Genomic DNA, 26,233 nt, shown 5'->3' on the forward strand with positions numbered 1-26,233 from the left:
TCTGTCAGCATCTGTACCGCGTACCAAACGGCACAGCGTGCATCATCACGTGGATGACAAAAGTGTTTAAAACATCCGTTGCTCGTACTTTCTCGATATAATTTTAGTGCAATATTTTGTACAAAATTGTCAGTATATTTAATTATGTTATGATTTTTAACAATTATCCAACGATAGTTCCTTTATATACAGGTTGAATTCTTCTTCTTCTTCTTTGGCTCAACAACCGATGTCGGTCAAGGCCTGCCTGTACCCACTTGTGGGCTTGGCTTTCAGTGACTAATTGATTCCCCCCCATAGCAGGATAGTCAGTCCTACGTATGGCGGCGCGGTCTATTTGAGGATTGAACCCATGACGGGCATGTTGTTGAGTCGTACGAGTTGACGACTGTACTACGAGACCGGCTATACAGGTTGTATGATAGGAAATTTAAGCAAATTACCAAATTCTCAGTCAATCAATTGTAATGTTGCCCTATCCCACTCTCAAGGGTATTGCATAAATCTTTCTCGAAATCGTTTTCGGACTGTTTTTTCGAAGGACAACTATCAACCTCTATAGTTTTGCCATGATTTGAAATAACATTTATTTTAGACGACAGTGTATATAATGTATACTTTTTGTGTGTGTGGAATAGACATTTTCAATTCAACTGTTAATTTATTGTCAACGACATATCGACGAAAAGCTGCTGTGTTGCTCATGCTACTGCTGTGGCTGCTACTAGCGATTAAGATAGAAATTTTGTCGTGTCGACATTACGGCCCAGATTGCATCCGGTGTACGATGATCTCGCCGGCAGAAACAACAAAAGACAGCTGGTGTTGTAATAAGTAGTAGGTAGAATTTTCCCTCATGGACCCGCTTGGCTGGCCGAGCGGAATAAACATAAAACAAAACAAGACAGATAAATAACAAATTCGGTAACTACGACTCTGGAATGGAGCAAGGCCTAGAAGGAGGGGGGGTCACCATTTCACAACGCAACGTGATTGTAAAAATGCCCGCCTGGACGCGGAATTAACAACAGGTTACATTGGTTTACAACACAGTGGAACAACATTCAACATTGCACCTACATAAATATAACGAGCAGGGGGGAAAGAGATAGAGAGAGACAGACGGAGGACACACTCGTCCGGCAAGGATAACCGGAAAGGGGAGATTGTGTCCGAAAATAATACGGCTTTTTTTGATTCCGCATGTCGATATGTCATTGTGTCCTCCGACACAACCGGACCGCGAAGGACTATTATACTCTTTTTGCCTGGTTGTCTGCTTGTGTACAGCTTCCCAACACCGAAGCGATCACCCCAAAAGTGTACCATTTTTTCCCTTCCCCGAGAGCACACCTACACCTCGATGGAAGCAATTTTGCGCCTCACATCGCTCTCTCTCTCTAATTGGCCACGGCAGCGATCTGCGGGCAGTTCGGAATCTGGCAGTGGAGCTCCTGGGCGCAGCTGGACGCGCCAGCGCTCGTGCGCGCCTCGAAGCGATCGAACAGCAGCGGCTTCCGGCAGAAGGCACATTCCTCCGGGCAGTGTTTGCCGCCCAGCGGCATCTTGAGATCCTGCCAGACCACCTTCATGTCGCGCACCAGCTCGTCCATCATGGCGCGCGTATGGTGAGGCGTCGGAGCCAGCCGAAGCTTCTCCTCACCGCGCGCCACCGTCGGATAGTTGATCGCCTGCACGTAATGCCCGAAGCGCTGGATCATGCGGTCCGACAGCTCGGTACACTGCTGCGGATTCCCAATCTTCACCGGAATGATGTGGCTCGGCGTATGCTCCACCGGGAAGCCCTCCTCCTGCAGCCGCTGGCGCAGATAGCGCACGTTCGACTGGTGGCGGGCACGCAGCTCGCGGCCCTCCTCCGACGCGAGAATGTCGACCGCCTTCAGCGCACCGCACAGCACGGTCGGTGGCAGCGAGGTGGTAAAGATGAACCCGGCCGCATACGACCGGATCATGTCAACCAGCAGCGCCGTCCCGGCAATGTACCCGCCGACGTTGCCGAACGCCTTCCCGAGCGTGCCGGAAATGATGTCCATGTTGTGCAGCTGGCCCTCCCGCTCGCCAATGCCCGCCCCATGCTCGCCGTACAGCCCGACCGCGTGCACCTCGTCCACGAACGTTAGCGCACCGTACTCGTGCGCGATCTCGCACAGCTCCTCCAGCGGACAGACCGCGCCCGACATCGAGTGGACCGTCTCGAACGCGACTATCTTCGGCAGCGACCGGTCGACGCGCTGCAGCAGCTCGCGCAGATGCGCCGGATCGTTGTGGCGGAAGATGTGCTTCGGCACGCCACTGTTGCGGATGCCCTGTATCATCGAGGCGTGGTTGCCGGCGTCGGAAAAGATGTGACAGCCGGGCAGCGCCTTCGCCAGCGTGAACAGCGTCGAATCGTTCGCCACGAAGCAGGAGGTGAAGAGCAGCGCGCTCTCCTTCTGGTGCAGCTCGGCCAGCCGGCGCTCCAGGTTTTCGTGGTTCATCGAGTTGCCGGAAATGTTGCGCGTACCGCCCGCCCCGGTGCCGTACGTTTCGAGCGCGTCGGCGACCGCCCGCTTCACCTCCGGATGGCACGACATGCCGAGGTAGTCGTTCGAGCACCACACCGTAATCGGCCGCTCGCCCCAGGAGTACTCGAGCGCCCGCGGGAACTGCCCGTCGGCGGCCAGCCGGTTCACCTTCTTGAACACCCGGTACGAGTGGTCCTGCTTCTTGCGCAGGATCTGCTCGTGGAAGAAGTCCTCGTACTGGAACGTGCGTTCCGCCGGTATCTCCACGCTTTCCGCGCCGAGCTTCTTCACGTGCGGTGCGGCCGAGCTGAGGAACGGACACTTGTTCCCGGTGGCCGGCTGCTGCTGCTGCTGCACCGGATGCTGCTGCTGCATCGAGCTCAGGTTGCGCCGGGCCTCGGTCGACGCATCCTTCTTGACGGTGGTGGTGGGCGTCTCCTGGGCGCCGGAACCAACCGCACCGCCGGCCGCCGGCGCACCACCCTGCAGGGTGGAGATGGTGCGCTGCACCACCGGGCACTGGGCACCGTACGTTTTGAGCAGGGCCGGCGCATAGTTGCGCACGTAGCTCGTGCTGAGACGGGTCAGGAACGGGCAAGGCATCTTCTTAATGCTGCTTACCGTGCGGGCAACGAACAGGGAGGTGGTGGTTAGATTGAAGAGCTGCAAAAATGGTCAGAAAAAGATTGGGAAGATTAACGAATGGTTAACTACAGCGTTAGATGAATGTTTCAAATTCAAACAAAAATACTACAAAAATTGTGCGCTGGTTCAATTTCAAATAACGTACGATTTCAATAGGGGAAAGAGAAGGTAGAGCCAAAGAAGGGATCCAGGTCGGTCCGGGTCAGTGTGAGCAATTTGCCAAGCAAAACACATTCGACTTGCAAATTGTCCTGCGTGTCCATGAGTCGCTTGGAACAGAGGTACAGAGGAGAAAAGGGGAGAGAATTCCCCCTCATGTCGGCTTTGCGTCAATCGACAGTACTGCTTGCGCACACCTTGGATCTTTTGCGCGAGCGGAGCGAAGGCCAACGACGCGCTCTAAGCCAACGGCATTGAAGTCAATATTTTGAGTTCTTTATTTATTGCCTTTACCCACCGGTAAACTAATCGCCAAAAGACATCTAAGCAAGTACAGTCAAATCTCACCCTTGGCAACGAAACAGAACATTCCAGTGTGGAGCAATTCCGAATGAGTGCCGTTGCTTGGAGGCACTCCATACACTTTTGGGTATTAGATGAGAGAGAGTTTGACCACTCAAACGATCCTGCTTTGCTTAGTACATCTTGTGCCGGATAAACGATTAGGTCGTATTCAACATCTTATCTTCTTACAGACAACCTGCGCTCAGTTCAAGTTCCAGACAAAACATTCAAACATTTGAGTAAATAAACGACATCACAAACCTGCATCATATTTGTGGATTTCGGGAGTTAGATGTTCCTATGAAGTGTACAAAACAGAATCTTCCGGGCGTAAATTCGGATCACTTAGTAAACGTACAATAAAAAACGACAGATAATGTTGCTGAATTGCTTCTTGATCTGGATGCGATGACTAGGTCCACCAAGAGGCTTACTCATCAATCAACGTGTCCAGCGTGAAACAAGTTTCTTGCTTACGCACCTCCCCTTACGGTACACTGCTATTACCAGGGTTGTTTTTTTTTTAAGTTTGTGTCTCTCACAAGATATACCTCCACACCTCTGGAGGGCACTAAACTTTCGAAACCGCACGGTATGCCCCTTGGCACCGCGATCGCAACACACAGTAGTAGGCGCTGCGGTATGGTTAGTCCAACTGCCCAATAGGTATATAATCACAATCGAGTCACCATCGCCTTCTTAACCGTAACACCACGGCACTGCTGCTGCAGACACTACCAATGCACCACTGTACGCATGGGCCGGCCACAGCCACAGGTCAGCCACTGTCTCTGGCGGTGGTGTCTTACCCACCCTCTTCCTCCTCCTCGCTCCTCAAAGGTGTATAATAGTGCTCTTATATTAGAGAGCAAAGAGTGGGAGGCAGACACGCAGCAGATCACACAGTCAATCGTCCCGGTAAGCGACGGTTCGAATGGGAGGCCACCACCACTAATAGGCTTTCAAACAACAGCACACACACACACGCACACAGATGTCGATTCGGGTGGCAAAACTGGCAAGCTTTGGTTTTACTCTACATGGATCCGTACCAGATCGGCAACTGTCGAACGGCGCACGGGGTGTCGTTCGCTTTATATACCAAACCCGCCGCCCGGTAATCTCTGCAGGGTCGGGTCCACACACAGCACACGATTGTTGCTGCTGCCTGTAGATGGATGGCTCCTGCAGAGCAGTTCTTTCCCCACTCTTCGGACTGCAGTGTAGAGGTGCCCTTAATCTGCTCTGATACCGGTGACGGTGATGCTGTTTTGCAGATGATTGCGCCACCGTATTCAATGGTGATCTCCCTCCGTACGCAGGGAGTTCTCACCTTCCGATTCGCCACCCACAGATAACGGTGGACTCTCCCTTCTTTCGGTTTAACTGCTCCCGAAAACTGTTGTCGTTGTGTTACAACGCTCTGGAACGCGAAGACGCGCGTTGGCTTGGTTGCGAAATAGCATTAGACAACTGAACCGCGAAGAATGATTCCTGGCGGGCGCAAAACAGCCGTACTCGCGCACAGTACACCAAGAGACAGGGAAGGTCGTACAGGACACAAACAGGGTCACACGACGATGGAAAGATGATGAATTTTAATAACCTTCTACCGTTGCGCGTTGCCTTTGGCGCCGGAAACGACCTAGAGAGCGGAGCGCGGAAGGGGAAAAAGAAGGGGGGGGGGGAGGTGCTTCCAATTGATTCGAATGGCAAATGAGAACTGTAGAACGATTTCGTGCCGATAAGTAATTTCTTATCGGATATCGCGGGGCGCTACTACTCTTGGCACGATGTTCGTGTTCGATATAGTAATGGCGTGGCGTTTGTATCGTGCCATTTGCACGAGCTTACCGAAAGCCTAATTTGGTTCGTTATTACACTGGCTATTGGTTAAAAGGAAGTGCGCGATTGACGTTAAAACCTGGGGACGGTGAAAGGTAAAGAAATAACTGACACCATCTGTAACAATAGCGCAAAGCTACAAACGGGAGTATTGTAGGTGCGCACTTGCTACTGTATCATTTGAACAGGCGTACTGTCTTGCCACAATAACAAGGTTTGTAGGGGGGTTTGTATGGCGAAAAGTGTACTGAGGTGCTAAGTAAACAAATTCCAACCAGTTGATTGATTGCCACTTTTCCGGACACGTATACGAGGAAATAAAGAACTGAACGCTATGTAGGTATTCTACAGCAGAATTTGGTGCAAAATTCCAGTAGGAATCCAGTCATTCCAATGGCCATATTTTGCTAACTTTGAACAAGAATCCATGTCTCACTAGGGAACATTTCTTCACTCTTGGTGTCGGCTGCTCTCTACAGTGAATTGTTCCGTAAGTCGACATCAATAATGGTAGATGCTATGAACGGCTGTGACTGGCCATGGTACCGCAGGAGCGATAGGTGAACGATGACTTCAAAGTGCCGCTTCTGATGCTTCCCGCCATCAACCTAGTTTCCTTTGTCCTGTTTGGTTTATCTGCATACCAAGGGCTTCCTGACCGACTGTGCTAGATCCTGTGGGATGCTTTTGCTACACCGAAGAGTAACGATTGTTCCTGGTATAAATCATTTCCAGGTCATATAAGGACACTAGCCAGCCTTTAAAGTCGTTTTCTTCTTTTTGTTCCTCTTTGTGTAATATGAGTAAAAAGCTAGGCGATCATGCAGGCTTTACAAGACAGCCTCGGGTGGGAATCTAGCCAAGTCCGAAGGGAGCGATACGTTTAACCGTAACATCTAAATAATTCATCATTATCCTAAGATCGTTGTCACTGTCCTGAGATTGGGGGAACAGTCGTTAGCTCGCACGATTCAACAAAATGTCTGTCGTTGGTTCAAGTCTCATATGGATCGTCTCCCCGAAGGACTGTCTATCCGGCTGCGTGGTATTTAATAATTATTGTACAAGTGGTTTTTAAGTTATTTAATACAATTAAACGAAACTAAACATCTTCACTCAGTCCTACCTGCTACGATAAAGACATACAGAAAAGTATTCTAAATCTTCTCAGATGTTTGAATCATAGTTGAAATGTTCAAACCTCTAATGCCTTCTACTAATCTTTCAACATCTTTTGGGGTCCTGCTAGTGAATCATTATTTTGCATTCGACTCACTTAGTCTCTGGTCCGAGTTAGGGATTTACTCCTCTTTTGGGATTCTACTTCCTGAATGTGTTGGAAATGGTGTGCAAAAGAAATTGAGTCATAAACATATCCCCAATATCCGTAATCTACTCTCTTCCTTTAATTTCAATTCAAATAATCACACTTAACGGAAGCTCCTTTTGAATTGCCATCAACTCGGAACCTTCTGCGCAGTGAAACGAAGGAAGGGACCAACAAGAATTGTAGTCACCAAACTCAAACATTCTAATTAAGACAGACGAACCCAAACATTGTATTCACAATCAAAAGCAGCACAGGACAGGGGGAAGTTAAAAACTGACTAGTCATCAGCGGCTTTTCACACACGCGATTTGATCAGTCTCCCCTTCGCAAAGCTGAAGTTGTTTTGCGTCGCGACACTTGAAACGTGATATTTCATTAAACGAACCAACCGTTTGTTTAACGATGCCCCCCATAGCCCATCGATGCACGGAAATACAAAGAGCGGAGGGCAAGTGTTCAGCGCTAGATAAAAGTAGCACCTTGTCAGCCAAGGACAAGTAAGTGGTAGGCCGGGGATGGTTGAAAGTCATCGGATGTGGTTGCGATGGTAATGGGGTGGAGTGGTACCGTAGTGGGATTACTTTTTATAGCTATGGTTGTGAGATAGTCCATGAAAAAAAAAAAACAGACAAAAAAGTGTCTTATCGCTGTGCGGGCATATTTGCTACCCAGTGTAATGGAGCCATGTTGGAAGCCAAATAACTCGTTACAACCGGTTGCCGAAAATCGGATGAAGTGGTAGTGCTTCCTGGTCCAAGCAGAAGAACCACAGGAACGCCGCGTCTACCGACCTACAACTACTGCAAAAGTATTAAAAAAAACCAATGCCAACTACGTTAGCAAGCAATGAGCACTAGACAATTGGGTATCACACCGTACGTCGTCCATGGTCCACTTACATCTCCACTCTGCAGACGCATAAATCAAAAAATCAAGGAAATAAATGCGTCTGTCTGCCAATTGATTGCTACAGAACAACCGGGATGGTTTTCGTTTCCGTTCGCCAGATCAGCAACAGAAGCAACAACAACAAAAAAAACCAAATTCTTGCAAAATACCATACAGAGATTACCATACCGGGCCCCGTCTGACGGAAAGTCAACAGGGGTTACCGGCTAGATAGGATGGATGTATTCCACTCTGCTACCTCAACTTAAAACAGCTTAATGCTACGGATTGGGCGATCTGTTGCAGTGAAACAGTGGCCCATGGGGCGGTACCTCACCACCGCTTATCGGGGGCACTCGCGGGCTAATTGACGAAGTTTGCCATTTTGCACAATTCTTCACAACACGATTAACAATTAATCAATACCCGCAGACAGGCCGAGCATTACATCATTGCCCAAAACCGATTAAACTTGCAATGATTAAGTATAAAGCTTTACTTACTGTCTAATCGACTCTCGGGAAACAGAATTGTGTCGGTTAAGTGCGTGTTCGGTGTTGATTTTCAAGTCCTAAACATAAAACTCGTTCACCCTCACCTTAGCACAGCTTTGGTCCACCAAGAACGTGGCGGAATACACAACGTACGCGGCGACGATCGCTTTCGTTTCGTCAACCTACTTTTTAGTCGCGGTTGGCCTATGCAAACTCCCTCTTGTTGCTATGGAGACGGACGGGCACACACACACGTTTGGGGGAATTGAGAAATCTTTGCCAGCAGCGAAACTTCCGTGGATGGTGAAGGTTCACTTTGCACTGCCCGCGAACGCTCGTCGGCCAGCGGTCGTGACTGGACGCGCAATGTTCCACCACGCCACACTGTCGCGATCCAACGCAACCCCTTCCACGGTGCTTTGTCGCGTTCGTGGTGATGGTGGTGGTGGTGTTTGTGGTGGCGTTCGTAGGGTTCAAGCAAGCGCGTGTCTGCTCGCAGATTGGAAAGGAACAAATCGCGCTGGTGGGTTATGTGCACGATGTGTGTGTGTGTTGTTTTTTTTTCTCTCTCTCACTTGATACAATCATCATTGCATAGCACATTGATAAAGGTTTGCTCTTAAAAATCACACAAATCGGTAGCGCCTGCTATCATGTAACATGGTGCTGATATGCTTATATGGACTGGTTGCACATTTGCTCCACTCGATATCTTTTCAAGATGACACATTTTAGAAACCTACAATTTCTGTCTAGTCACTGTTTGTGCGAAAGCCCTTCCCTACATGGCACGATCGCAGCAAAAATAATGTACTTGCCATACTTTTTTTATCACACAGCTCTAGGTTACGCTGCTGTGCGTTCGATAGCAAATAAAAAGAAACCATGAAACTTTCCATTTTTGATTTTATACGACCAGATTTTCCGGTCACGATGAAACACGGTGACGGCGACCAAACCGCTTGGTGCGGGTCGTCGCGCTAATCGTGACTCGTCGCAAACCGCACGCAACCATTTGAGACACACAGATTACATCAGGTTGTTGTTTGTCTCCCCCTTTCTGCAGTGCGAAGCGGTTGATGTACTGATATCCATTTTATGGCTGGGTGGTAACGTGTTTTGCCTGCGCTAGATCTTGCTGAAGGAGATTGGCAGAATATTAAGCTTAGAAATCAATCATCCCCGATCCTGCTTTAAATTAAGGACCGTTCTTTACCTTTCCCATGTACCGATGATTAACGACTACGGTGCCTGGGACGGTCCAAAATCTCAAAAAAAAACTTCCATTAATCATAGAATACTAAACATTCTCTTTTTGCGGTGCAGTAATCTCATTTGCAGGTTGAACAGAGTAATTCAGAACGATTAAAGTGGTTTGTAAAATTCAAGGGCAGGCAATATCTCAACCCATCAACTGCGGACTGGTCCTAACCGGATAGTAACGTTGTGACATCAAACGAAAAAAAAAAAATGGTTCACGTGAAGGCCAAACAGCCAGTGGAGGTCAGCACGGCGGTAATAAACATAGTCCTATCACATTCTCGCGCATGAAAACAGCATTACTGTGCGAGCATAGCTCCGTCACGTGCCATCATCAATGAGGTCAATCTTTACTTTGGCTGTCGCTGCGAGGAGCGTTGCGAGCCGCTGCAAAATGCACACAATATTAGGCAATGTTCTCGCACCAACCGATCGAACGATGCTAAATTTAAACGGACTTAAGTTGATGGTTGGCTATTGTTCAAAAAGGCCCCTATTATGCAATGTAAAGGGGAGCAGCAAAGGGTGGGGGTTTGCCCAACCAACTCAATGTAAAAATCTTACATGATGTGAGAGTTCTAGAAAATCACATATGACCCTCAGCCATTGATCGCACCTCTCGACATCGCTCGTCAGCTGGGATGCCTTTTAGAAATGATCCAATAGGTCTGCAAAAATGCTGCACCAACCGAGCATATGCTGCTCTGTACGTATCCGCCCATTGCATAATTGCACAACATAAGTGGAATGGCACATATCGTGGTGATCCCTCTTTCCGTCCGCGAGCTAAAACTAAATAATAAGCAACTATGAAACGATTGACTCAACGTACCTTAACAACTCTTGCCGGAACAAGTTTCCGTGCACTGTCTGCAGCAGCGGGCTTAAATTTTCACTTCTGTAACGAGGAAACCACGTTCGATTTCACCAATAAATCGCGAACCAACTTTTCAGGACAACAAAATTTGCAAACCCCTTTTTGACAGCACATGTGTTGAAACAGGGGAAAAAGGGAGGGGGGAAGTCGTTTCGTTTATGGTATCGAGTTCGCGGGTTTACTGCAGTTGTCAAAACAAGGTTTATATAGTATCGGCACAGTGTGATGTTCAGGAAATATAAACCAACAATAAAAAAGTACTTATCGAATTTCCAGTGCGGTTTGGTGTATGTGTGTGTGAATTTTCTTTCGGTTCAAATAAAAAAGCGCTTGATGATGAAATACAACAGAGAAACTAATCCAGAATCCGAGTTTCGCAAAAAGTGCACCTCACAATCGTATGACAGACCATATTCAACATGCTGCTTCGTGTAATCGCGCCTTCACGAAAACAACACCCCCTCCCGCATCCTACGTTCTATTGGATGCGAAAAGATTTTTTTGACAGAACAGTGATGACACCAGAAAACAAATGAAAAGAAATAAGAACTTTTCTTCTGGGTGGACGTGTAAGTTGCTGTTTCGACACAGTGCCTAGCGTAAAGCGACACTTTCTTTGCCTCACCAATTTTCCGGCGGCACGGCAGTCCTGCAGTAAGAGCGCACGCAATTAAGGCTGGGCCAACGCAGCGTAGCGAATTTTCCCCGTGTGTTCCCACCCAGTGTTGATAAGAACGGAGCAACGTCGTCGCCCAGGGGGGTGGTGATGGACAGCACGGCACAGCAGAAAGCAACCATGATAGGCGGAGACAATTTGGAGCTTTCCTTCAAAGACCTTTCCCTCGACGCGGGAACCGTCGGCGAAGATAGCAGTAAAATCTTGAAATGGAACCTGCCGCTGAAGGAGCTGTACAAGCTGGCGTGCAGTTTTTACAAAGGTAGGAGAGCGGAACGGCCACACAAGCATTCCGGCGCACACACTGGCGCGCACTCAGTGGCACTAAAGCGCAACAGCTAAATGCGTCTCTTGTTTTTGTTGTAGAAAAATCTGGAAAAGCGATCCATCTAAGCTATGAGGACAATTTAAAGGTAAGCACCTGCGAGATTTTGCAGTGAAGGGAAACAAAATAACCTTTTCCGGTTTGTTTGCGTGGTTGCACGTTCACAGCTGGTGGCGTTCACACAGCAGGCCGCACATGGACCGCTGGACCTGTCCAAGGCACCGCCGCTCGGCATGTTCGATGTGATCGGCAAAGATCGCAGAATAGCGTGGCAGCAGCTTGGCACGATAACGAAGCTGCAGGCGATGGAGGGCTTCATCGATCTGCTCGACCGGCTGTGCCCGCTGTTCAAGCCGTACGTCGAAGCGATCAAAAAAGACCGGGAGGAAAAGGCACGCCGGGCGGAGCAGGAGGAAATCCAGCGCACCGAGGCGCTCGCCGCCGAACGGGAGCGGCAGGAGGAGCTGGCGCGGCTTGAGAGTGAGAAGAACCGCGAGGAGCTGCACCGGCGACAGCTGCAGGATGCGCTGAACCAGCAAACGTACCATCAGTTTAAGGAGTACGCGGAGATCCAATTCCCGGGCAATCCGGAGCAGCAGGCCGTACTGATACGGCAGCTGCAGAACGAACACTACCACCAGTACATGCAGCAGCTGCAGGCCCAGGTGGCCACCAATTTGGCCCGGCTGAAGAGCTTATCGGACGGCGAGGAGGACGACACACCGACCGCCGTCGTGTGCGAGAATGGCGCTGCCGGTGCGAACGACCCGGCCGCGGCTAACGAGTTTGCCAACGCGAATAACGCCAAGGAAAATAGTCAATTCGAATTTAAGGAACAGTGCGACAGTGACAACGACTCTGGAGGTAATTGGTGGTGGTGCATTGTGTAGTCGGTTTTTGCTGTTTTTCTTGCAACCCTTAATGTTATTGTCTTCCCTTGGTGCGTGACCGTTTCTTGTAGATTACGCAGTAATCAGCCCGGCAAACATGTGGACAAAGCCAGACATTAAGCTGTTCAAGCAGGAAGTGATGGCAGGGAAAGGCGATGGAGTGATACGCGTAAATCATGGTGACACCGTAACGGTAAGATCCCCTTGTGCCGGTCACAAATGGACACAAATGGAAGCATTGTACATCGTTTCTTCCAATTCAGGTGAAGGTGCCAACGCACGAGGGCGGTTCGTGTTTGTTCTGGGAGTTTGCCACCGACAGCTACGATATCGGGTTCGGCGTTTACTTCGAATGGGGCAAACCACCGACGACCGAGGTGTCGGTGCACATTAGCGAAAGCGACGAGGACGACGACACGATAGAGGAGGACGATGGTAAGTGATGGTCGAAAAACGCACCCACCGTAACAGTAGCGGCTCGACATGTCCCAATGCTAATAGGCACCAATTCCATCTCCCGTGCAGAGGTCATTTGTGCGGAAGATCTGGAGTGCGGCCAGGTGCAGAGCAGCCAAATGAGTTCGGCCGGCAGTGCGCTCGGTTCGCGCAATCCCATCTCGATCATCATACCGATCTACAGGCGCGAGTGTCACCAGGAAGTGTACGCCGGTTCGCACACGTACCCGGGCGAGGGCACGTACTTGCTCAAGTTCGACAACTCCTACAGCCTGTGGCGCCCGAAGACGCTCTACTATAAGGTGTTTTACACGCGATAAAATCCGACACGAACCAAAACTCGACCGACGTATGTGAGAGTTTTCGCGCAAAAAAGGGGTAGCAGAGAGAGACACAGAGAGGTGATGAGGTAGAGAGAGATGGAGAGAGCGAGAGAAGATTGGGAAAAGAGCAACGGACAAACACACAGAGCCGCAAATATTTAGAGGAAATACTTTATCTTTACTTGTATGGAATAACTACTAACGATAAATCCTTGTGGTGTGATGTCGTTCCCTTCCCTGTTTGTGGTGCGTGCTTGCCACCACGTGGGCACCCATATTCAAATCATCCCCAGGTCGATTGATCAAACCAAAACAAAAAACAAAACAAAAAACAAAAAAACAAAAGCAAACTGTCGTATCGCAGGCAAAATATCTTGTTCCCTAGATTCAATAGAGTATATTAGTTGCAAATACTACGTTACGATCCGATGGGGCCGTCCGGGGAGGGGCCGTAGGGCAGGCCGTTTGAAGAAACCATATCGCTGGCCCCGTGGCGTTGTGCTCCGTTGTTCTCGAGTCTATTAGCTAATTCGATCGGGCGATCAAGCCAACATACGTTTGTTGGCAGCTGAAGCAGAAGTTGAATGGTGAATGATTCATTCCAAGGTTTTGTGCAATCGGGCGTGTTTGTATGAGTATTTGCCGCGTGTAGTTCCCAAAATGATGAAACAACACTTCCCTTGCGGCGGCGGCGAGGGTGTGCGCGTCCCAGTGTGTGATGATCGGGTGATGGTGTGGGGACCGAACATGGGTACGATAGTTAAATGAAATAGGAAGAAAAAGGCAAACAAGTCCAACTAAACCCTTCCCCCTTTTCCTCACTCCTGCAACCCCCCCCCCCCTCCTCCCTTCCCCGCCACACCAATAGGCCCCATCCCGGGCAACACACTTACTAAACGATAATGGATGTTGATTGTTCAGCGAATTATAAAACCGCTGTCCCGCGTGGCACCGGCCACCGAACGGGGAGAGGGGGAGGGTGAAAAAGTGGAAAATAAAACCGGCGAAATTGATGGTATACATTTTGTTCAATGTAAACAAACTTGGGTTTCGTTTCTTCTGCGAGGTGCATGTGCGTGTGTGTGTGTGTGCGGTTGTGATCCAGGTCCAGGTGGAAATATGGCGGACGGCCATACTCTCGTGCGCGGAAGGGAAACCAGGCGCAATAAATCTTGCGCACAATCGTATCGCGCGCGCAACGGGCCATTCATTACGCGTATTTTTTTTTGTTTGCTCTTCGCTCCACGGAAATGCATCGTTTGTATTGTGTTGTATTTGGTGCGGTTTTTCCTTCCTCCACGGTGTGTCCCTGAGCCTAAAATGCGTGTGTGTGTGCATGTGAAAAATTGGCGGATAAAGGGCTCGCTTCGGATGCTGTACATCCGACTGATCGACCGTGTATGTATGTGTGTGTGTATGTGTGCTCGTACCAAACGGCCAATCATTATCGTTCGTCAACGGGTTGCGAGCCCGAGTCGTGTGCCACGCAATGGCCGGACGGGGGGGGGGGGGGGGGGGGGGGAACAACAGTGTCAACCCCGTCCGGGTTGACGGGAAAAACGGCCAACGCCGATAAGGGACCCCAAACAATTGGCCTTAAACAAACAAAACGGTGGGGCGGCAGTGGAATGGAGACACACTGAAATCTAGATTTCCACATGTGCACAACACCCACGAAAAGGGAAAGGGGGCGAGGCTGAACCGGGCCCTGGGGCCAAGGGTTGCCGGAGACAGCAGCCGGAGACCGCGGCAGTTACTCACGTGCGCGACAAACGATGGGAAAAATGACACTAATCAATGTCCAATCTGTCTAATGGGGCGGGTGGTGTCTTATGGAAAACAGCCAAACGATAATGGCCATCAAAGCTAGGCTAGGGGAGCTTTGGGGGGAACCTGGTGGTAGCGGGTGGGCCACACACCGGAACAGATGATGACCGGCAGCGACAGCAGCAGTGGCACACACACGCGCGCGGTTGGGTAGCTCACGATGTGTCAAGGTTGTACATTACCGGGCACCATCGCGTGGATACGATCGCGGGATGGAAGGCAGCAGTGCAAATGGGGTGGCAAACGAGGAGTAAGAAGAAGATCGTATGGTAAAGAAAACCTCCAACCGCCGTGGAAATGTTGTTACTTTCCATTACAGCATTAGTAGAGAGGGAGAGAGAGAGAGAAAGGAAGGAAGGAAGGAGAGACAGCAAAAAACAACTTCATTCATATGTATCGTAACGTTTCGCCGAGCTATCTTTTCCACGATCATCACCAACATCCGATCATTGTTGTTGAACGGTGTCGGTGTTGGTGGAGAAAACTAATAGACGGAAAATCGTTTCATCTTTTTTTTACTACCCAATTCATTATATGTGTAGAACATTGCGTTACATTTATCTTATTTATGCCTCTTTCCGTCTATTTTTTTAATTTTTGGCAAACAAATCAAAAACACGTGCCAATAGCATCGTGGTTGCGAAAGACGCCATCCTGACAGTTGGTTGTTGATTTTCGAGTCTATTTACGCTGCAAGCAATTCATCAACAACAACAACAAAAAAGGTGGGTGATGATAATTCCTAATCAACAGTATCGGCAATCGTAACAAAACAGAAACCCGCAACAGCCTTGAACAGTCGTCACCCAATAGGTAAGATAAATGAGCACATCAATTATTGGGGAGAAGAAGAAAAAAAAGGGTTCAAAGAGAGCACACCAGTATCTGTTATCTTTTAATTAGCATCCCCCAACCCTTTCCTTGGGCCAACGGTCGCCACCAAGATCCGCAGCCCAAAGATCGAACCTCAACGCGGGCGCCTCAGCACGGGAAAGCTATTTTCGTTCCGCATTAGTACAGAATCGATCGATCTTGGGGACACTTACGAACATACACACATACATGCACACCTTCCTTGGCTGTGCGCTTTGGATGTTACAGAATTGTTGTTGTTTTTTTTGGTTTGTGGTTGTGTATGTTCAACCCGCAAGGTGGTTACGGAATTGCTTATCAACGATGAGATGTTGACACTTTAAATTACCATACCGCACATTCACAGACACACAGCCTCATCCAGACCCGCTCGATCCAGTTACTGGTTCTGGTGGTCTTCCAGCGAGATATCTCGTACCTCGTCATTGCGGATCTAATAAGGGTAGTTGCTTCCTTCTCCCCCTTTTTTTTACCAAACACTCACACCTTCCACACCTGCCTGGCACACAATTACGCCGAGGGATCGTGTACATTGGGGTTGAATAATGGGGTTGTAACATGTTTGTAAAGTTTGCAAAATATCACCGACCCCAACCCGGACGACGACACCCGCTGGGCACAGTCGCTGGTATCGGTGTGTTTTGCGCTGGAAGTTTCCAAATGCACCGCACGGAGATGGGAAGTGCATATATGAGGGCTGTTATAATAACCTTGCGCATCGTTTTGCACATCGCATAATCAATCGCGAAAAGGTTTCAGACCAATAGATGATGGCTGTTTGTTACATCCAATATTTGGAGTGATCCAATTATGTCTAACGTTGGACATTGAAGACATCCAAAGGTTTATTCTGCAGCACATGAAGAGAAAAAGCACACAGCAAGCATTAATCATCATCATCATTGCGCGATATCGGGTCTAAAGTTCTCGGAGAAAACAAACACATTACACATCGACCGGGTACGCAGTAGACACACGCAGCAAAGTCTGTCAGCAAACGATTACCAAAGGGTCCGCGCACGTCAGCACATAACACCATCGAGAACAAGGAGGACCATGGGAAATGTCTCCGACGCTTCGGCTAATGTGTCGGACGTTTAATTAGAACACAGGCCAGGCGTAGAATCGTGTACATCGCTAACAACTCTCTCTTTTTCGCTCGTTCGTTCGTTAGTTCCCCGGATGGGACCGGGTTGTTTCCTTTGTCGATAAAGCCTAATGAGTCACCAGAGGGCCACCCCATCGGCACCGCGCATACATATGCATGTGTGCCCACCAGGCGTTTAAGCAACTTTACGCTGACATTTACAGTTCTGAGTTGTTACGGGACATGCCGGGGCACGGGCCATAATATGCTAGACCCCGGCGAGGAGAGCAAACTGCGACAAAAGTGAACATCAATCCACAGTGCCACAGATTGATGGCAGTTGTCGCCACCGATTGAATGTGTCGCGGAAGAGCAATATTGCAACATTTTTCGCCGGTCAGCTCACACTTACATCCAGCGCCCAGAGTGAGCTAATTGCAGTTCGTATCGTATCGATGCACTCGGTGCCATTTACGCAGGGAAATTTAAATGTCTACGCTGTTTAACGCATGCGCATGATAAGAGACATAGCCGAGAGGTGATAAAACGGGGCCCTACACCACAGCAGCAGCCTTGCACAAGCACACACACACACATGCCCGATCCCGGCACGGGAGTTGGGAGATATAGCTTATCAACATTTAAAAAAACACAGAAGAGGAACAGAAAAGAAGGGAAGCTACAACGCCAAGACACTGATCAGAGAGGCGTAGTATGATGCAAGCTGCAGCGGGCTCGCGCGAAAACGGCACAAAACGTGCGCATGTGAGGAGCGCAGAAGATAACGCCCGGGGATGGAACAGTATTCAAATCAACTCGACGATGCGCCAACTGAAGCGAGAGACGGGGCCGTCAGCAGGGAACTTGCATAATAAAGTTTGATAAAACGATCAAGAACGTCACCCCTTGCAAAGGGTGGGAGCTTAGGCTCTGACGGACAGGCAAGTCATTCTCAGCATCGGCAGGAACCAGGGAGAGGAAGTCTTCTGGACGAAGACGAAGAAGACAGATAGCGAGACAGATAGCAGTAACACCGTGGGAGCCGTTGGACAACACCAGGCCGCGGCTAGGCTCTGCTGCAGTGTCACTTTCGTCACTACGCCGGGGTGATAAGGGATTACAGGGACAAAAAAAGGGAAAACGGAACGCCTTCTACCGTCTCCGCGTGTGTGTGATAACGAGCTCAAGATGTGATGTGGTTGGTAAGTGTCAGCAAGGGTTGACAGAAGCCAGAGCAACGACAGAGCTCCAACCAACTATCCAGTAGTGACAACCAACAGTAGGCTATGTAAATTAATTTTGCCCTTATTTATTTTTTGTCCGTCCGTGGACGATGGGGGGGAAGGTGGAGGGGTGGATACTTGCCCTAGATCTTTGGGCCCTGTCTTTCGGCCGTAAATTGGTTTATCTGGTGGGAAGGGACAAGGTTGGGGAGGATATCTTGGACGGCAACAGCTCTCGGTACGAAACAAGTTATCCTTTGCGTCGATTTCGTTCAATTCCTGGAGGTCTAAATTATTGCCGTGGAAGCGTGTAGGTCGCGACGCAGCGAGCGTACGGACGAGTTCCCTTTGTGATTTCCTGCCCGTCTGCTGCTGCTGCTGCTGCCCTTTCCCGTATCGAAGAAGGTGGTAGTCATCGTCACACGGCGTCATAACTTCTTGGTGTTTTGATTATTTATTATTCCGCTCAAAGGTCAGATTTTTATGCGTAAAACTTGCGCCCGGGATATGGTGGTGCGCATGAAAGCTCGATTGCGCATGAAACAAGTGCAGATTGCGCGCCAGTGTACGATCCAGCGGTTCTTAACATTTGTAAAGTGTTGTTGCTGTTGTCTTTAGTACGATACCAAGAGAGAGAGAGAGAGAGAGAGAGAGAGAGAGAGAGAGAGAGAGAGAGAGAGAGAGAGAGAGAGAGAGAGAGAGAGAGCTGAAAGCTGCACCATTTTTATGATAATTGAAATTATTGCCGTTCTTTTGCTTCATTTGCGTTAAACGCTATACTACATGGTATTCTCTTTCTTTCGAGCCTCATTCCGATTCGTTCTGCAGAAGTTCGTCGTACGGATTTATATGATGAAGCAGTTACAGTTTTGTTTTCGTTTGGCGGATTGAAGCCTTGGGACTGTTTGAATACAAGCAATGTGCAATAATGCCAGATCCTTTGCTGGAAGATGAATCCGTTTATGCTCATTGTGCACTGTATGCAAATTAAAACGTTTTAAAACATGCTCGTCGTACGTTTTTTCTCAAACGAACTGTTGATTGCTTCTATGATGGATCGTTTTATAACTTATTCCAAGATTCAAATTTTGTAAAACAAGTAATGTGTAAATAATACAGTGTACATAATCCCCTTTTCTCCAAATTTAGGCCTCATTTATGATCTCAGACAATTAAACAGATCGGGCTGGGGACTGACTCGATTACCTTCCGAGATGAGGTAGCTCCGAAAGGAAGGAAATGCATAACAAAGTCATAAGCATACATTTAAGTTACGATTTAAAAAGTCACAGAAGTCCAATAGGTTTGTGGATGCTATAAAAACACAACAACGACACCAATATAATTTCAAGCTAAATCTTTTCAGAATGTAGCGAATTTGTGACATTTTTAATGAAATACAATAAAGCTAGTTTGTCGACTTTTGGACTATTCCACCATCCTTGCGAAAGTAACTTCTTCTATTTGCCAATACGTCCTATCGTGACTTATTCAGTATCACGCAGCCAGATACTCAGTTATTGCTACGGGGGGACGGTCCATTTAAGGCTTGAACCCAGAACGGGCAAGTTATTAAGTCGTACCAGTTGACGACTATACAACCGGAACGCCTCTTATAGCTTTGAAAGTAACTTTGTTATGAAAAATTTACTAAGAATTGCATTAAAAGTATGGAATTTATGAGTTTGGTAATGATGCTGGTTCTCTTAGTCCTTACGCACGTGGCGGTAGCAGCAGAGTTATTGAGAAGCGCTGGAACCAATCTTATTTATTCGTCCCTCGTTTACTCCCCGCGCGCTGAGGGATGACGCGTTCGATTGTTCGAATCGACTGGGCAGGAGCGGATGAAAGGAGAGGAAGAAAAAAAAATCCCCCGACGTAAAACGTACTTATGCAGAACACTTGCGCGCGTGTCTGTGTGTTTATGTACTTGTGCTGCGACTACCTGTGCACGCACCTGGGTTGAGAAGGTGATGATGGGGGGGGGGAAGGGGTGGTTGCGCGAGAATCCATTCCACAAAACGATCAGCGAGAAAACCGGGGTCAACGAATAATGGGTGTATTTAGGTCAACGGAACATTAATGAACGACACACACTCACTGCGGAGTTGGGGGCTCTCGGTGTGTATGCGGTATGTTGGTTGGCGGCTCGCGCACTGATCGACGCGAGATCGACGCACGCAGCGTGGTTTTAGTACGCACAGCGCTTTTAAAAGGTGGTCGAATCATAATCAAAATTGCACACACAATCACACACGCCAGCGCAGCCGTGCACACCGTACGCATACCGTGCACATGTGCGCCACAGCGAGCCACACACAGTTGCAATGAACACTGGAGTTTATGGAGTGTGCTGTGTAGAGGAGAGCGCAATTTGTTCGCAATTTTATAGAAATACCAATACACACACACAAACGCACACACCGGCACACCAGTCCATGGAGGTGATAGTTGGAAACGGCTGCTAAACTGTACACGGGACATTTAAATAAATCACAAAAATATTCTACACTCGAGTGACCGAGGGTGGCTGCGACGTGGTATCACACCTCCCCCTCCCCTTCCCCCCCGTGCACAAGATAACACAATTCATGCTAATGGTAATGAGGTAATGCCTCTCCCCGGTTGAGGGTGACCCGCATCGCCACTCACCACCACCACCCACCACCATCATCGCGACCTGTGTCCTCCTGTTCTCGGTGCAAAATTACACCATCGTTCGAAACTCCTGGGTTTGCGGTGGAGGGGGCCGTTCCGATTCGGACAGATTGAAGCTTGCAATCCAATTTATCATTCTCGCTTGCTTGCTTGTTTGCTAGGTACTGGGGTTCGTGTGTCCGGCGTGCTGGTAAAGGGTCAAACCCTAGGACGACCTGCCCTCTAGCCCAAGTCGGTCGTCGGCGGTGAGTTGGCGGTCAACTGGGGCCCGGGTTTCTGGTCCCGGCGACGTAGTGCGGAATGGGTACCACCGCTGTGACTATCAATTAAATGTTTCTCTCTCACTCACTCCTCTCTATTCATGGCGATCTACCCCGAATTATGCCCCGCCGGCGCGTTTAATGTCAACGCTGTGCGGACAGAAAATCGATCATTTTCCTCCAATGCTCACCACGGTTACCATGGCAATGGTTTACGGTGGCGGTAGTGAACGAAAGCCGAAACGAAAACAACGTGTCCAGCCATTGAGTCAGCTAATGGTATTTTTTTTAAATTTTAGTCTCAACAGTCAATCTGAGCCCTATTTTCGGCAGTCTGACGAAATGTTTTCCTAATCGTTTCCGTCGTTTTCGACTGCGCGTATTATCAGGAGCGGTACAGTGTATTTGACACGTACCCACACACACACACGCGCGCGAGCACACGCTCAAATGTGCTCATCATTAGAGAGGGAGTGATCGCTGCTGTCGTCGCTTCTTCTCGTCCCTCGTGGCTGTGGTGTGGTTGTGTTTCGAGCAGTGCGACACACGTTTTTCACACCAATCTGACAAATGGCGCTCGCTAATGAACTTCCATTAGATTAGAGTACCTCCCCTCATTCCTCTCTCTCTCTTAGCCGTTGCTTTGAAGGGTGGCGCCCCCGGAACATATCCTTCGCCATTGTGCACATGCGCACTGCCTATACCTCTGCCGGCGTTACCATACTGTGGCGTTGCCGCAGCTTTCGCGCACTTTGGTCGTGTGTGTTTGCGTATTGCGTCGAGCGAGAGTAGTGCGGGAGATTTCAACGATGGTAGCAAACAGGAACGGAACGAAAATTTGCGCAATATGACGAGGGATTGTGTTTTAGGATGATGATTGACGGTTCGTTGGAAGTAGAATCAAGGACGAGAGAGAATGAGAGAGAGAGAGAGAGAGAGAGAGAGAGAGAGAGAGAGAGAGAGAGAGAGCTGATTTTGTTTATTTCAAATCAGTTGTTTGTCCATTTTGCTGTTGTGTTGTGTGACTCATACACACCCAAGGCTTGTCTTTGTTGGAAAAACCCTCGTTTAAAAAGTTGAGTCCCATCAATGCAGCTTTGGCATGCGTTAAATATAGAGATTAGCAATTCTGGAAAGTATTTAACCGGCGCTGGTAAATAATATTTATATGTATATGTCAGGCTGTTTGGTGCCGGTCCCTGCGGCAACCCTACAATTACCGTGTACCGTGCGCCAGCCCCCGTCCTTGTTCCATCCTCGCCCGGTTTGGGGGGCAACCGTCAAGCCTATCTACCAACACAAAGATGGGGAGGGAGGGGGGGGGGGGTGGCAGGGTGGCAACCCACCAATCCTGTTCGTAACGCCATTTCGTCGCTAGAACGTGGCCCACTGCTCCAGTTAGTTAATTTTGACGACCGACCAACCCAAGGTCACGACCTTCCGAAAGGGGGGGATATCGAACACGATGTTGTACCGGCCGCAGTTGCAAGTCACCGAATCTCGATCCTTTCGATATTGCGAGCGTCTCCCCTATCCCTCCGCTCGTTCCAATTACACTCGGTTACACTTGAACTTGAGAACGGAGTTGCCTGCCACCTCCCACCCTCGGGGAGCCCCACCATACACCGGTTTGCGGCACGTTAGTTTCGCTTAGACCATCTCCAAGATGCTGTAGGCCGCGGGCGACCAGACTTGGAGACTTGGTTTCGAGGCGTCATACACACACACACAAGCGGCAAAGACAGCGCAGCAGCTGCCAGACCTTCGCCTTCCCGCGCGGAGACTGGAGCCGGTTGCGGCAAAGATCAAGTCAAGATCACGATCGGCTGTCAAAAGACGGATCGGTCGCTAGTGTTAGTGTGTGTGTGTGTGTGCGCTACTAGATGCCGTTTTTTTATCTTCCTTTGCTAAGTTTGGTGTTTTTGTTTCTTTTTGATTTATTTTCTCACTCGATGTGTGTATGTGTGCGTGCGTGCGCACACCGAGTCACTAATAATTTATCCACTCGGTTTCAGCTTCGCACGGCGGCGGCGGCGGCGGCGGCGGCGGGGGCCACGTCGTGTTTGACACATTGACACATATTCCGGTGTAGAAGTAAAAGGGAGTTTTTGATCCGGTCCGCGGGGCCCCGGGGCGAGTTCTTGAATGTCTTGACCTCATGCGCGATTCTTATCATGGGTTGTTGTTGTTGTTGTTGTTGGTTCGATTTTGTTTACAACCGCTTTTGTTGTTGTTGTTGCTGCTGTTTGATGACATTTGGCAGCACGGCACTAATCGAAGCAGAAGGCTCAACACCCCTTTAAATCGAGTACAAAGAGAGAATCGGAGGAGAGGGAGAGAGATAGAGAGAGAGAGAAGGAGTAAGGGTCAAAACAAAAACAAATAAATGAGATATATTGAGAGAGAGAGAGCGAGAGAGAGAGAGAGGGAGAGAGAGAGAGAGAGAGAGGGAGACAGAGAGAGAGAGAGAGAGAGAGAGAGAGAGAGAGAGAGAGAGAGAGAAAAGGTGAGAGAATCGATCATCGTTTCGTGATGATCATTCTGATGATGTTGCCAATATGTTCAAGATCTATGCTTCTCACCCTTCCCTCTGGGCTCACCTTACTCACCTCCCCCTGCTCTCCTCTCCTCCTCACCCAATCGCACGGGTAATTCCCAACCCCGGTGAATGTAAACTTGTTTCTGCATCATGCCCCGGCGTCAAGGTGGAATTAAGAAAAAATAAAGATCACTACTACACGACAGCACTCGCGGAGTTTGCGCGATGTTTGTGGGACTTTTGGCGATCTTGGACGCCGACTACGCGCATTTACGGACGTCCGAGGCGTCCTCTGTGCTCCCTCTCACCCGTCCCCGTCCACCTTCCTCCTTGCCTTCCACAAGCCACCCCTGCAGGAGCCCGAGTTGGAGGTTAATCTCGGCAGACTTCAGGGCGACGCTTGGTAATACGATCTGCTGCGATCGGCGATAGTGCCGGTGATCAGTTTTATGAGCACGCTCGGTTTGCGATGGTCGCTTTCCGTGTTTACTATTGGCGGGCGCAATGCGTTTTGTAAGTGGAACGAATGGAACGATACGGATCGGCCATTGCGATCGGGGCGAAACCCCAGCCCCGATTTCGTAACAGGCGTTTCGTTGTGTGTTAAGATCTGCCACCTTTTGGGGGGAATGATCGATGCGTTATCGGACGTTGGGGGGGGAGGGCTGACAGCGGTTAAAAGACCTTATTTATTGTGAGCCTTCGTTGTGTCTTTATAATGAATATTTATTGCAACAAAAAACAAGGATGGGGGGAGAGGGAGAGGGGATGATGGAGGGTTAACTATTCCCGTACACCCCTCACAACAGGCTCCCGTTTATCATACTTTCTCTGGTGTGTGTGTATGTGTGTGTGCTTTATTTGGATGGGCTTTGCATTTTTCACTCGTTGTCTGTGCGTGTGTTTTTGTTTGCGCTGCGCAACAACGAACGCATCACCGTGTGTCACATGAAGTACCCTTCAGCGTCATCGATTACGGTGTTGCCCCCTTTGGGAGGAGAGTGGGAAGGGGGGGGGGGGGGGAGGAATGCGAGGCTTTGGAGCGATGGGCCTACTGCACAGTCATTCATTCGGCACATTCGCGAACTGATTTCGTTGGATTGCGCCGTTGTCGTTGTCGTTATTGGACTGTTTTATTGTTTGACCCCCAACTCCCCCTTCTCCCGATGATCCACCCACTACTACCCGGGCTCGCCAAATATCATGGCCATCATGGCGGTGGGTGAGGGGCCGAGGACGCTTATCGCGTGCGTGTGTGTCATGCATGTTGAATGAAGCGTTTTCCTAACCCCCCCCCCCCCCCCCTTCCCTACCCTCCACACTGCTGCGACGGTTTGATCGCTAAAATTTCATCGTTTCATATTTCATGCAAATGTGAGTGCTAGGGGAGGTGGGGTGGGCAACATGGTTGGTAGCTTTTGTTTTAGTTTCGAACTTTCGGCGTGTGCGCATGTTTACTTAGTTATGCGTTCAACGGCAACCGAATGGCATCGGATGGATGTATGCATGTGTGTGCGAAGAGTAATTTGTGTGATTCTGCACACACACACACACACATACATACGTGATAATTATTTGTTTCAAATGGAGGGACAGGTGCGAGGGATGGTTTTTGGGGAGAACACGTACCGATCGTCACGTTTCTTAGTTCCAACGGTAATTTGACTGATAAAAGTTGCCAAAACTCGCTACAGGGTTTTCACCCCATGGATTTTCATTCGTTTTCAATTGATATTACAATTTTTAGTATTTTTTATGTTTTTTTTTAATATTTTACACGATTTATTGGCCACATTTCTTCTTTTCTGGCTTAACAACCGTTGTCGGTCAAGGCCTGCCTGAATCACTTGTGGGCTTGGCTTTCAGTGACTTTTGGATTACCCCCCATAGCAGGATAGTCAGTCCTACGTATGGCGGCACGGTCTATTTGGGGCTTGAACCCATGATGAGCATGTTGTTAAGTCGTACGAGTTGACGACTGTACAACGAGACCGGCTTATTGGGTGGTTGGTCAGTATGGTCACATGTACTACAAATTTATTACAAATACCCAATATCTTTTTTAAAAAAATTAAAACAGTGACATAAATAGTAAAAAAAAATCTCATTAAAAGTGTCAAAAAACCACGCAGACCCCTGTAATTCGTATAATGCGGTTGGAGCTTGTTTACTTCACAACACCACTGCAAACACCGAATAGCATCGCAACCGTTGGAGAACAAGCACCGCCACCACCACCCAAGTACAAAGCAAACATAATCTACATCAAATTCCGTCCCCTGTCAACAGCGGTTTCCGCACACTTGCCCGTCGTGGCGGTAGAACATTTACCCCTCTCTCCACCACACACACTCACTCACTCCCACAGCCAGTCGGTGAAGGTATGCGGATTACGAATGCTTTCCGCCGTGGCCAATACTCCGGAACATTGGACCGGACATTGACAATTTACGGCGATAATTACTTTTCAAACTCCCCCCGCTTAGCCACCCGCACGCGGAAGTGGTGTGAGGGGGTGGTGCTTCCCGAGAAGTGCGCGGATCCCATGATGCGCATTAGGCGATGCGCTACCGCGCTCGAACTGCGGGGGAGGGGACTTCTTGACAGCTTACTTGGCATCAGTACAGCCAGCGCCCAATGTAATACAGGTTCCCCGGGCGGGGAAAACCGTGCCCCACTGGGTGGATGAGCGTGATAATGAAGTAGTATGGCCCAGAGTGGTTGTTGG

General features: G+C 49.1%; 2 protein-coding genes across 5 annotated transcripts; one reads left to right on the plus strand and one right to left on the minus strand.

The window, feature by feature from the left end:
• Window positions 1-559: 559 nt before the first annotated feature.
• LOC120947787 (5-aminolevulinate synthase, erythroid-specific, mitochondrial) lies at window positions 560-10,479 on the minus strand. Of its 4 annotated transcripts, none has more exons than XM_040363492.2 (2): window positions 10,324-10,479; window positions 560-3,188 (listed from the first exon to the last, which is right to left on the minus strand). In XM_040363492.2, exon 2 carries the CDS (start codon window positions 3,126-3,128, stop codon window positions 1,401-1,403), a length of 1,728 nt encoding a protein of 575 aa, XP_040219426.2. In that variant the 5' UTR covers window positions 3,129-3,188; window positions 10,324-10,479; the 3' UTR covers window positions 560-1,400. The 4 variants fall into 4 exon arrangements, with proteins under 4 accessions (XP_040219426.2, XP_040219427.2, XP_040219425.2 ...); XM_040363493.2 differs by lacking the exon at window positions 10,324-10,479 and adding an exon at window positions 8,336-8,712; XM_040363491.2 differs by lacking the exon at window positions 10,324-10,479 and adding an exon at window positions 8,241-8,711.
• Window positions 10,480-10,862: 383 nt separating this feature from the next.
• LOC120947788 (Golgi resident protein GCP60) lies at window positions 10,863-14,080 on the plus strand. The gene is made up of 6 exons (XM_040363494.2): window positions 10,863-11,306; window positions 11,411-11,457; window positions 11,537-12,233; window positions 12,331-12,452; window positions 12,523-12,694; window positions 12,785-14,080. The coding sequence occupies exons 1-6, from the start codon at window positions 11,135-11,137 to the stop codon at window positions 13,033-13,035; spliced, it is 1,461 nt and encodes a 486-aa protein (XP_040219428.2). The 5' UTR covers window positions 10,863-11,134; the 3' UTR covers window positions 13,036-14,080.
• Window positions 14,081-26,233: the final 12,153 nt, after the last annotated feature.

Source organism: Anopheles coluzzii, chromosome 2, assembly GCF_943734685.1.
Source record: "Anopheles coluzzii chromosome 2, AcolN3, whole genome shotgun sequence".
Taxonomy (NCBI): domain Eukaryota; kingdom Metazoa; phylum Arthropoda; class Insecta; order Diptera; family Culicidae; genus Anopheles; species Anopheles coluzzii.